General features: G+C 42.3%; 1 protein-coding gene across 1 annotated transcript in view; it reads right to left on the minus strand.

Annotated features, from left to right (window-relative positions):
- Nucleotides 1–779: 779 nt before the first annotated feature.
- LOC104835325 overlaps nt 780–13,306 on the minus strand; it is a 35,734-nt gene continuing 23,207 nt past the window's right edge. The window contains exons 9-12 of the mRNA XM_010573260.1: nt 12,414–12,622; nt 11,814–11,886; nt 7,153–7,270; nt 780–975 (exon numbers count right to left, since the gene is read on the minus strand). Coding sequence (XP_010571562.1) covers nt 780–975; nt 7,153–7,270; nt 11,814–11,886; nt 12,414–12,622 — 596 coding nt within the window. The remainder of the gene's footprint in view (nt 976–7,152; nt 7,271–11,813; nt 11,887–12,413; nt 12,623–13,306) is intronic.

Below are 13,306 nucleotides of genomic sequence, written 5' to 3' on the forward strand. Positions count from 1 at the left end.
TTTACACCCAAGACTTGTCTTCAGATTTTTACGGGAGAAAAAAAAATATTTGGAAGACGACCTTTGCTTACATCTGCCTATCAAGGAAAACAAAGACCCAGTTGTATCAACATTTATACATGGGTTTAACTTAAAGTATATGAGCAGTCTCCACTTACCTCAATGGGCTTTGGATTAGAGCCATTATAATTACCAACCATGATTCTCTGTTAAGTGCAGTACTTTTCTTTCAGGGGCATTTATGTGGGTGTTTGTATAAACACAGTTAAAAACTAAGAACACCAGTAAATATAAAATGGCAACATTCAGGTTCAAATGCAATGAACTAATTTATTTTTTTTAACACTACATCCAACTGTTTTTCACCACTCATAGATGTCACTGGAACAACTTGAATACAAAAAATCGCCTAAGAACAATATACTACACAGACCAGCTAATACCGATTGCTTTAAAAATGCCCCCTGTTAAACTAAGTAATAGCCAAATTTCACTGCAGTAAATGTGCCTTTATATCATTAAATACTAATTTAACAGAAATCTGAACGCATAGTGAAAAAACATGAAAATGTTGAAAATGAAAGATTGCTTTTTTATCCTTTTTTTTTTTTTTTTTTTATTATATGAGTCTCCAAAGCAACACCCAAAAGAAAAAAAACAATCGTTTCATATCAGCTGGCCACTTAGCCGCACAGGCCAAAACTGGGACTGAGCTAAACTCTAACAGGCACTTTCCAGTGTGACCTATACCGCTGAGAGGGGAGGCAGGAGGACGCCCCTTACCACAGGCTCTGGCCGCCCTCGATGACCAGATTATGACCTGTCATGTAATCCGAGGCTTCGGAGGCCAAATAAACGACGGCAGCCTGCAGGTCGGTGGCTCGAGCCAGTCTCCCGGCGGGGATGTCCGCCAGCCAGCGCCGCACCAGCGGCCGCAGGTCCTTGGAGCGGATGAGCGGCGTGTCCACGATGCCCCTGCCACGAAAGCACAACAACCAAGAGTTTAGGACAGGGTTTTCCCTGGAAGGAAAGGCGGCCCTTAGAGGTTTTCGAGATGTTAATTCGGAAGGAAAACTGTGGAATAGCACGAGGGAGATGTGCAAGTCAGACCCGCTCTGCCTCTGCTGAAAGTCGTCATGCAAACTTCGGTAGCGCTTCTTTCCTATTGCCTTTTGCCACTGCCGGGCAGGTTTACAGGTTTTCTTTACAGTGAGTACACACGTACTATCTTCTTAGCTAATAGCAGTATCCCCTTACTTTTAGGTTACTCGTTGTCATCGCTAGTTTAAATTTTTTTACGGAAAACAAGCATGGCATTGGAACCGAAAGCGCCTTGAACCGGGTCTGTCACGGCCTTTGGGAACTGTCACCCTTCTACCCATTTCTTTTCTCATCACTTCGCAGCATAATGTCACGCAGCATGTTTGTGTACAGCCGAGAAACTGAAAACAGCCCAACTTCCCGCATGTCAAAAACCAGGGGAAACAAAAGCCAGTGTCCTTCTGGGCACCAGACCCTTTCCACACAAAAAAGGAGAGGCAAAGATAAGCACGGTGCGATACCCCTTAAACCAATACCCCGACAAATCACACCGCATCTCTCTGTCTTGCCTCTTTTACATTAAGGAGTGACTACACCATTTATTAAAACTCTGCTAAGTTCATTTTCTTCAGGTGCCCTAAAAATGAGTGATGCTCCAGAAAGCACAATGCAGGGCGAACGTTTGGCTGGCTTTTATGACTTTAACCGCGACTGATTTGCCATACTCCTCCTTAACAACATATTTGTATTTTGCAAAATGTATAATTTTTTCAACCCCTGAACAAATATATTTACATAACTGTGTCTAACGAGAAATTACATTTAACTTCTCAGAAATGACAATAACTAAAACCTGAACTGCCAATTCCACTTCATTAGTGTGGTAGAAATGCATTCCAAATGTTAATAAAAATTCCAACATGCTGATAAATTAGCGCTTCTAAGGAGCATGTGACACCTTGGTTAACATATTCAACCTCAATTATATTTCTCTTCAGCACCCTGTTATCTGGAACCTTTGCTGGCAATCAGAGGTGCTGTTTTTCAGCGGCCAATTTTCTAGATAATGTAGCTTATCAACACTGTGGGTAAACTTGCCAATGAAATCAGGCTGCACTGAACCACACACACGCTAATTGCATCTCTTTTTTATGCATATTTACAGACTGTCACTTCAAAGAAATCAGTGGCCCATTGAGGCAGCCAGTTAGCTGGAAGAATTGCCTCTTGCAAATGAAAATTAGCAAACAAGCTAGTGATAAATATGAAATGAACAAAGTATAAAAATACGCGTTTTGTTCTGAAACTTCATCGGCATCCCAATTTATACTTCCAAGGAAATAATTTTTTGAGACACACTGGATTCTGGGTATGAGATTTACCTTTTGTTTTAAATGAAGGCTGAAATCTGCTATTTACTCTGTTACAAAGTGGAACTAATTCAGACTTCCCCCCAAATATTTCTGTTTTCACTAAGCAGGCAGGATTTAAATATCGGCTTTATTTTTTATTGTAATTGTCAATAAACACCAGAGCAGTTCAGAAACACTGAGCGATGCAGATCACTTTAGCTCTGGCAATGTAATAAAATCAAACACATTCCAGTATAGGACTGCAGACAGTTCACTTATTTCCCCCAAGCACAGACCCCCGCTCTCCCCCTTGCTCTCCCAATCTCCTCGATAACTGGTTTTCTTCAGCGAGAAACATGCTTTGAGCAGCAGACGAGAAATATATTGGACTCCTTTTCCTTACGTGCCTCTCACCGTGCTTACAAAACCATCAACATGATCATTCTGGCTTTACACTATCAGAGATCAGAATAAGATCCATGTGATTTTATAATTTTTTTAATTTACATATCTGTTTTAACCACAAGAGAATGCAGATTAGGGCGTACGACACATAGTCCTCCAGCACAACAGATTTTGCTGAAAAGAGGACATTTTTCAATCTGTTTGGAAAAATGATCTTTGGTCTGATCACTGCAACCTGTAAATCACAGCACTGTGCCTCTCACTGGGCCTTTCTTTAGGTTCACTTCAAGTAGCAAAAATTTAGATACATAACAAAACTTCATTACAAATTTTTGTTATATAAATGAGAAAAAAATATAGCACAAAACTTAAAAGTTGCAAACACACATACTGATGGCACTATAAATATTAGGCATGTCATTGATACTACACATCTTCTGGGAAAGCTTTGGTGCCAAGTTGGGCAATTTAATGTTGTCGAACCCTTTTAGGCAGATTTTAGTTGGCTTCTAACCAGTTCCAGCAAAGACAACTGCCAATGCATTAATTCCCTACCTCATCTCGTATGCAGTGCTGAGCCTATCAGTACTTTCTGTTGCATGTCAATGTAATATCAAACTGCTGGTTCCTTAATGTTAGATATGAGCATCAATATTTCATTATTGATACACAGGACAATTCGAGACATTAGGAAAAAAAAAACCCCAACAACAAAAAACCCACAATTGCCTAAAACATTTCCACTTCGAGAGACACATTAGGAAAAATATCACTTACCAGATACTTAACTGGAATTGTTATGTGCGCTCAATCCCCAAATGAGAGGAAAAAAAGATTCCATCTGTGTGTAACTTGATTTCTTTCAGATGAGTTATTAATTTGAATGAGTTAAGTACACTCCACTTAATCAGGAAGTGTTTAATCACAAGATCCACTTAATTGGGACATCTCCCACGGAATTAAGATTTAAGTCCAAAGATACTTACCAGCAACGACTGCTGCTTAATGGGGATAGTAATGCTGCTTAATTGGGACACCTTCAGGGGATGCTGGGGTGCTCCTTCTCCTGCCAGCTCTGCCTCTCCTTCCCCCATGATGGGGTACACCCCAAATCTGCAGTGATCCCACCCTACCTGCTTTCTGAGTCCTTGCACCCACCGGGCTAAAAGCCTGGTAGAGCACCAGACGGCTGCCTCCGTACCATCCCAGGGGAGCAAGGCAGGCATGCAGGAGACAAAGCCTCTTTGCTCATCGCAGCCCAAACCCAAATCCCTGCAGCCCAGCAGCCCCTGGGACTGCTGAGTTTCACTGGGTCTCCCACAAGCTGCCCTGGCTGCGGCTGTGGGTTGAGCTGAAGATCAACTTCCAGCCGCCCATCCCAAAAGTCATGACATTATAGCATTTTATGCCTTGCAAATCAAGCAGGGAGATACAATTAGCCCCCCAAATGGACATTGATTCAGCGCAACAGCTGCAAAAACGTTCCAATGCTGCACGTGCCAAAAACCAGAGACCCTCAAAAGTCCCCTGCTCCATCACACCCAACACGCTTCACGTAGGCAGGGACCAGCAAAGGGACTAAACTACCCTGTGGGCAGCCAGACATCGGCTGCCAGGCAGTGCTCTGTAAAAGTCCCTGTTCACACCCGGGTCCCCTCTGCAGGCTGACCCCTACGTCCCCGTCAGGAAGACTCCAGCACCTTCTTCATATTGCACGGCATTGGCTGCGCAGCAGTCGCACTAGGTGGTGGCAGAAGGGCTGAGCGTGGTATCCTCTATAACACGGAGATGCTTGGCTGCTGCATGGAGCAACAGGCAAAGTCAGCCAAAACATCCAGGGGGTCTTGGCCACCTTCTCCTCATGGACATGAGGCTCGCCTGGCCAGCCGGAGAAGCCTGACTCTTCAATTTTATAAATGCAATAAATTATCCTGAGGACTGTGCCATAACATTTTATGCATTGATAACTTTTATGCATCGCTCTGCATAAGTTTTATGCACTCATTAAGAAATTAAGTTGATAAAAAGTGACCAGATAGGAAGAGGGAAAAAAGGCCAAAAGGTTTGCGTGGTGAAATAATGTTTAAGGCCAGACTGGAGTGTTTGGAGCATCAGACAGAGGTAGGCTGAGAGCGCCTTAAAGCATTAATGCAAGTGTGAACGGGAGGGGCAAAGTACTTAAGGACACACTTACATATTTTACTTATCCAGATATTATCTTCGGTACCATCACGCCCTGTATATTCACCTCTGTGCTCCTCACGCTCCTCAAGATCCCCTCCTGTTATAAGATGACTACGTGCTGGGGTGGACACCCGTGCTTAGACTTGTGCGTTTGGGACATTTTTCAACCCTGCGAAGTACTCTGACGGCTTTGAGTTGCATTGAGGCTACTGCCCGGTGTTGGGTACAAGAGGGTTGAAGATGCCCCCGTGCCTCGGTGAGTCGCATCAAGAGACACGACAACGAGACCGGTGGGGTCCACAGTTCTGGGGATGGGTCCAAATCTGCGCTGAAACACAGGTTCACATCTCGTAGAGGCAGCAGGGTAAACGTGAATATTTGTTCACTCTCAAGCGTATCTGGGTTTTGCTTGCGGCGAGGAGGGATCTGAGCCACACGAACCGCTGTGGGCTCCTTCCTCGGAACGGTGCCCACTGCTCCCCGGGCAGCCCGGCACGAGGGGCTCGGCCAAAGCTTTGGACTGCCAGGAGGAAAACTCTGCCCGGCTCCCGGAGCGGTTCGGTCCGGGGCCAGGACTGCTCCGTCCTGGACGGGGGACATCAAAGACAGCAAAAACGTTTGTCCTCTGTGCGCTCTTTCTGGCTATTCCTCTGCAAAGCAAACCCTCCCTTCCCGTCGTAGGATTTTGAGCTCAGAGCTGTTGTTTAAGACAGGTAGGGATGACTAAAATGCAACCCCGTTTTGGCTTGAAAAGTAGAAAAAGAGAGGCACGACTATCTTTTCTCCATGCTCTGACAACTGCCTCCAGAAACATAACTTCTTCAAGTACGAGTGTCTGCTTCCAACTTACACAAAACACTGAGTTTTGATCATTCAGTGGATATTTTTTAAATTTATGTAAACGCTCTCGAAATGGGTAAATCCTCATCTAAGAGCTTCCTTATCCGTGATTGCTGTGAATACGGCACTACTATCCCACCTCTGTTGGTAAAGATTACCCATGAGTTTTCAGATACAGTTCCTGCCAGGTTGTACTGAGCTTCCCTAATTCCCTTCATCTTCCCCGGCTCCCGAAAGCCAGTGTAAATTCACTAGCACTAGTCGTGAGAACACTATTGCAGAGCTGATAGCATTGGCATGGGGAAAATCCCATTATAAAGTAAAATGCTGTTTAAAGAATTTGTGGATCACATAGAGCGACGGCTGGAGTCACTGGTATAATTAGTAATAAATAATCATAAGGAAGACAGCTAGCACAAGGAAGTTGAGAGCAGACCCACAGTAAAAACAGAGGCACTTGCCATTGAGCTCTCTGAAATATATTTTTTTTACTCCACTTTGTGGATTAAAAGACGTAATTTGTTTTTCCTAATTTGATATACATTATATCTTCGTTATTACAATTTAACTCTTGGGTTAAAATCCTGCCCTTCTTACTTACTCTGATTGACTTCAATGGTCTACAGAATTTGACCGCTTCCAATTAACACTATCCACTTGGGTTTTTGCTTAGCACTATCATGCACTGTTAATTGTTTAATAAAATGACTGTGTTGGGTATGTGTGTGAGAAACAGGAAGAGAAAAAGTGTATGTGGCAAGAAAACTCTTCTTTGTGAATAAATACCATAAAATAAAACATACACCTTTAAGCCTCTAAAAATAAGGAAAATGTAACTTGTAATAAATATATATACATATATATATATATTTACAAAATTACACCTGGCCTCCTGTGATTGTCAGAACTGAACAGTATCTCAATTACAGCAGTACAATGTGGCTTTTAAAGTGCCTATATATTTGTCTCAAGTAAAAAAGGGAAAGAAGTATTGTCTATTAAGTGTCAAAAGCCTTTTCTTTAACCGCAGAAGGCTTGGACAGACTAAGGAAATATTTCATCTGGAAGAGAAATGCTAAAAACTACCCTTCACGTTATTGGAAAACCTATTATCAAATGCTAAAACCTCTTCTTAAATCCCTGAGTATACACAGCAACAGAGCAGGCTTGGTTCTAAGTATTTAAACCTTTGTTAAGGAAAAGACAACATAAAAAGGGATGCAATCCACCTGCTAATTAGAAACTTTATTTGCCGAGATACTGTTCATTTGAGCTTTTTAGAACATTTCGTTCTCTTTGTACTTTCAAAATGAGACTACATTTTACTTACGGGGAAATGCAGTTGACTTTTACTCCTCTGTCAATCCACTCGGTTCCTAATGTCTGTGTTAATTTTACGACCCCGGCTTTCGAGGTGTTGTACGCCAACTGCTTCTGCGGGTGTGGGACTAGAAGGGATTCAGAAATAGAAAATTATTTATTCTCCACAAATGAAGATAGCTTAGGCACTACATGGACAATTCCCTGCATTGAGATGAACTATTTGCCATTTTCCCTGATACTAGGCAGGGAGCAACAAGAATTTAGCCACCCACAACACAAAAATCTAAATCTGTATTTTGCCATATAACATTTTTGCCTCAGCAGCTGGGCTACTGGAAAAAATGGAGGGGAAAAAGAAATAAAGAAATTTAAAAGGTTCCATATTTGGGCAAAGCCAAAACCAATGTATTAAACATACATATGTAATATTTTACTACTTCTGAGAAAGAGAAATAATCATATATAGACACGCACATTCATATATTATACACATATGTATGTTTATATACAAAATACTTGTACACTGTAGTACTAATATAGTATAGCATAATATGATATAAAATGTGATATAAGTGCATAATAGATTTTATATAACATATTATATTATATATAGCTTCTTGGAACAAATTATTCTCCTTAATTTTTAAATTACCCATAGTCTGAACAAACACATCATATTATCTAATCAGTGTTTGTGTGGATGTGAGCGCAGGTGCGTCCCAAAAATTCAGAACACCCACCACTTTCAAAATCTGAAGCTTTTGAAAAATGTTTCAGAGATGTCACATGTCAGTCAGAGAGGGAAAATGATCGGCTTGCTAATTACAATGTTCAAGCTTGTTAGTGCTGTGTGCTCGGGTGGCTCTGCCCCTCTGCCAGCTCGCACACTCGCAGTGTTCCCAGGAAAGCTACTTAAGGACAAATCCCCAGTGGGTGCAAAGTGCTTTAAACCCACGGGAGTCCAACCAAGTCGGTCCAGCTGTTGGGATTTACACCCACAAAGTGGCTCTTCTTGGACTTTTCTGGCTGCCGTTATGACTTCATTAAACAAATCCAGCGCAAAGCGCTGATCCATCATTAGCATCGTATCGGTACTGAGCGGCGCTGAGCTGCTGACACTTTCGTGGAGGGAGAGTGGGGAAAATCAGTGCTAAATATCAGTAATCACAAAGGCAAGCAATTGTAGCCTGCAGGGTTAGGTAACGCTGAACCCTGGAAGAAAGTGAATCGCTGCGTTTGTGCAAGGTACAGCAGGCAAACTCCACAGCATTTTGATAAAAGCGCGTAAGCGGCACTGGTAGATGGCATTAAATTGGTCTTAATTTATTAAGTTAAGCCGGTGCATCAGTTCTAGATCGCTGCCATCCATGGAATCCCAACATATCCACTCTTGCTTTTATTGACTAAAACTGTTGGTTTTGAGTATGTCAATTTAAAGGGCGAAAAGAAGATGATAACAAATTGAGTTATCCAAAGTCTGAAAGAGCCAAAAGCCCTGCTGCAAATTACTGACCATGGGAGCAAAGACCTTTGCCTTGAACATAGATGTTTGTGAGTAGATTTAAAGCACACACATGATGGGAGCAACAATTAGTGTTTCTTTTTTTCTGCATGTGCTGAAGGTTTGGTCAGAATTAGAGGCCTTTTGCTTGCTACAAGGAGCATTTCACACCATGGCCCCCCTCTGCCAGCATTTTTTTCTGCGCTCATTTTTTGTTCAATATGAAATAATTCGCATTTTGACCAGCAGAACCGCTTTGTCCTCTGCGTGTGCCTGTTGCCCCCAGACACAGCGCACCGTGTGGGTTCTCGAAAAGATATGGAACGTAATTTCTTGATTAATTGCCACGCATCAGCTCCAAGTTACATACAACTTCGGTAGTTAACCTTGTAACCTCCCAAAAGCGGTTCTTTGCTAAACTTTCCAAACATGTCTGTTTGTGATAAATCATTCGGCGTTTGCTAAGAGGATAAGAGTTTTGGCACCGGCTCCGCACCTCTAGCGCACGTGGGTGAGAACAGCAAGTTGCTGCAAGCTATCAGAATCAGCTTTCTGATTTGGGGTGGGTGCTGAGAGAGGGTTTTCAAGAGTCCTTCCGTGTAAATGCTTTTGTCTTCCTAAGAATATCTAAGGAAGGTTATTCAGAAGATGAAATTTCCCCCTCCTGAGGCACTTAGCCCCTCTCAACTGGAAGAGCTTAAGAAGGCGGCAACGGGAGCTGCGAAGCTCTGGTGCTGGGTGGGCTTTCTGCAGCTGAGCACCCCACGCTGCCTCCTCTGCCCTCACCTAAGGTGGTCTCTTACAGACAGAACAGCAAATCTGCGACCCTTCAAACTCGTACAAAACGGGGCTAGAGCTCGTAAATAAAGCTGTGCCTCCAGCAGTGTCACCAAAAAAATCTGAATTTGTAGGGCATCTGGGAAGTGAGGACGCTCATTCCTGTTTCAGACGGAGAAGACAGGAGGAAAGCAGATAAAAACGCTGCCAACATCAGCTGCATTACATTTTAAACACCTGACACTATGTTTTTGCAACCTTGTTCGGTGCATAAGGCTTCTAGCCTGACTTGGAAGCAGCCATGTAATGTCAATGAGAGGTGCACACAGATAGAGAAGACCAGACCACTTACCACTAAAGATATTCACTGCAAAAATTACGGATCTGAGTTACACCTGTGCAAATCGCAAAGTCGCAGCAGCCTCATCTCCGCTGCTGAAACGTACGTCTGGAACAATTCCAGTGAAATACCAGAATCAAAATGCACATATGCAAAATGTATGCAGCTTATCTTCAATTAATTAAAACTGATTCTGAGCAGTGTATCTGGAAAAATCACAAACAAAAACCTCCCTATCCTGCTAAGTGTCTCCTCATTTTCCTCTATCTCTGAGGAAGGACTCAACCTACCAAAAAAAAAAAATATCCCCTAACTATTTCTAGAAACATTTCATACTATGCCAGTTGGCCAACATACTTAAATAACCAACCAACCAACATATTTATTTAACATTCAGCAGATGGACATGATATGAACATCGTGGTTTTCAGTCGTAGTTTTATAACTACTAGATTTTTTCAATGCCAAGATTCAAACAGGTTCAGAAGGTAAACACATCTCTTCGTCTCTTAACTTCTGGCCTAGCATGCATTAACTTTCAATGACATTTAAATGCATCTTGCAATGACCCTTCCAGGCTGCTCTCAGGGTTGCTTTCCAGTATTTGTTCCTGCTCCAGGACCGATACCACCCTTAAACGTGATTCCCGCGTGGGTCTCAGTGGACTTGGCATGCCAGCCGAGGAGGTGCAGCCCCGAATTGGGGCTGGGATGGATGCCGCGGTGGAACAGCATCACCTCCCGGCTCAGCAGAACTGTGCCAGGACCTGATGGAGAAGCTGGGAAATAGCTCTCCTCAAGCAGTGGAGAGCACTTCTGGGCTGCAAGAGCAAGACTAGGAGCAGTGTGCCACACCAGCAGACCCCCAGCTGGTGCCGATTTCCAGAGCTTCATAACTTTCCCTAGGGTGGAATACTTCCCCGTAAATTTTGCTTTGTGACAAGGATGTGGACGGTGACAGCCCAAGCCCAGACCAGAGCCCCACTGTGCAGGGCAGAGCACAAAAAAAAAAAAAAAAAAAGTCTTGGGCATTTGAAATTTAAAGCCTTACATTCTTTTCAAAACTATTTTTCTTTGGGAGAGTTTGTAAGTCTGCAAAGCTGGGGCGGAGGGATGGTGCCTGTGTTTAAGCATAAGTAAAACAGCTGGTAAAGACACTTGAAAAAAAAGATTAACAACGACATTATAAATGCATTTTTTAAGAAACATTTAAAGTTACTGTGCAATAAACTGAGCAGAATGTCACAGAATGTCAAACTGGGCACAGTAAAAATAAATGTTATTCCCAAGGAAAATAAAAGGACTGCATATTTATGTAACATTCAGCAGATGGACATGATATTAATACAGGAGTTTTCAGTTGTACTTTTATAGCTACTAGATTTTCTTGCCTAACTTGGCAACCCAAGGCACCATTTGATTTTTGGATTCGGACAATACTGCAACAGATGTCCAGACCAATAAAATAAATTCCTAAAGGGCTATGCTTAATTTGTGTAATTGATCAATTTTTGTTACATGGGCCTCAGTTCACCAGCATGTAACTGCCTTCCAGATTAGCTCAGCAGTAGGGATTTCATTCCATATGTTACGATGGTTTATTGGCGCTTTTGACGACACTGCTGATTCAGCAGCGTTGGTGGAGACACCTGTTGGCAACGATAATGAAATAAAACCCGCGGGTACCGGGGCGAAAACCAGTGCAAAAGCATTCGGGTGGCTCGTAAACATCTCGGGGGCACAGCTTGCCGCACTCAAACGCGTTTGCTTGAAATTCCTGGGGAGTGCACCAGCACCTCTCCTATGCCATCAGTGCATCGGAGTCAGAGGAGGTGACTCCGCCTCTTCTATAAAAAGTAATAAGTGCTCTAAAACATAGAGAACAGATAAATGTTGAAAAATGGTATCAATAAAAATTTTGTAGTACATTTCCTCTAATACAAAATGTCAGTGATTTACTCCTTCCCAATACAGGTTTAATTGATTCAAATAGCATCGGTAGTAATTAAAATATGGATTCTGAAGCACAACTGTTAACTCTCATCACTCACCTATTAAACTTGCCATAGATGCTGTGTTAATTATCTTCCCATATCCTTGATTCAGCATAATGCGGCCTGCAGCCTGTGACAGAAATTAAAGGAAAGACCAGTGACCCTTTTTGTGATTGTGCTAATAATGACATGATAATAAATTAGTCTTCACTTTTCAGAAGAGTTTATGTGCTAACACATTTTTTTTAAGCACTTGATATAAAAACTTGGTATAAAAATGGCTGATGTAGGAAAAATCCCGTTGCCATTTCAGACCCTCTTCACTTTTGGCAATATTTTTTCAAAATAATCACTAATGTTGGGAATGGCCCCCCCAGCTTTCTGGTTTTCAGAATGCGTCAGATAACTACTGTCCAAAAAAAATCTGGTCATTCTTAAATGACTGGGCTTGGGCAGCCAGTAAGTACCAGCTGCTTTTGAAAATATTGACCAAAATCTGTGATTGATATAAAGGAAATCTCTCCCTAACTCCACCAAAACTAGGATCAATTTTATCGTGATAATTAGTAATAAATTGTTATTAAATCTTGGTAAAGTAAATGCTTAGAAAATTGTTACGCATTTGCAAAACAAACCAGTACAGCATTTCACGCTTACTTGGCAGCACAAAAATAATCCTCGTAAATTAATATTAAAAGTTTTGTCCCATTCTTCTAGGGAAGTATCTTCACTTGCAGAGTTCATATTGATTCCCGCGTTGTTGCATGCAATGTGAACTGTGCCCCAGCGAGCTACGATTGTATCCACAATCCTTTGCACATCCTCGGGTTTGCTTACATCTGCTGCGAGGGCAATGCTTTTAATCCCTGCATTAAAATGAGAGTGATGAAGTCGGTACAGGAATTCATAGAGGAAGAAAAAAAAAAATCCATGTTATGTTTATTTGTTAATTCATATATATATATTGTATTTTACATATATATGTGCCACCTTAAGTCATCGCTCCACAAATCATAGCAAAATAGGTGCTTGTTATAGTGATACTGCTATTAAAGTTGCTAACTGGTTCGAGGTTTGCTTGTTGGAGGCAAACCCAAACCCGAGGTAGGAGTGGAGGCTGCCACTCCAGCAGGACGAAGCTTTGAACACTGCACCATCTTCTGTCCAAACCCTCAACTGCAGCTTCCACAGACCAGCATCACTCGTGGGTGGATGCTCAGGAGCAAGGTAAAGCCAAGGACTCTTTCATTTGCTCAGATGTAGATGGTGTTTAGGCCAGTTGCCCCCCAGAATGCTGCAGAAATCAAACCAGTTTGTCCAAAAAGTGCTCTCTGGATGAACTACGGCATCCGGACAGCTTGGAGCCTCAGACAGAATCAAACCAGTTTTAGGTGGGAGCTAACTGGGAATACCTGCAGGGTCACAGGTGTGGTAGTCACGGTGCCTGGCCTTATTTATCGCAAATCACACTACCAGAATAATACAAACATTCAGAAGTTAAGAGATTTACTGGATTTGAAACATGCAATAGATGGGCTTTTTTTCCTAGA

The sequence above is a fragment of the Haliaeetus leucocephalus genome, unplaced genomic scaffold, assembly GCF_000737465.1.
Source record: "Haliaeetus leucocephalus isolate CR32 unplaced genomic scaffold, Haliaeetus_leucocephalus-4.0 Scaffold2, whole genome shotgun sequence".
NCBI classification, from domain to species: Eukaryota; Metazoa; Chordata; class Aves; order Accipitriformes; family Accipitridae; genus Haliaeetus; species Haliaeetus leucocephalus.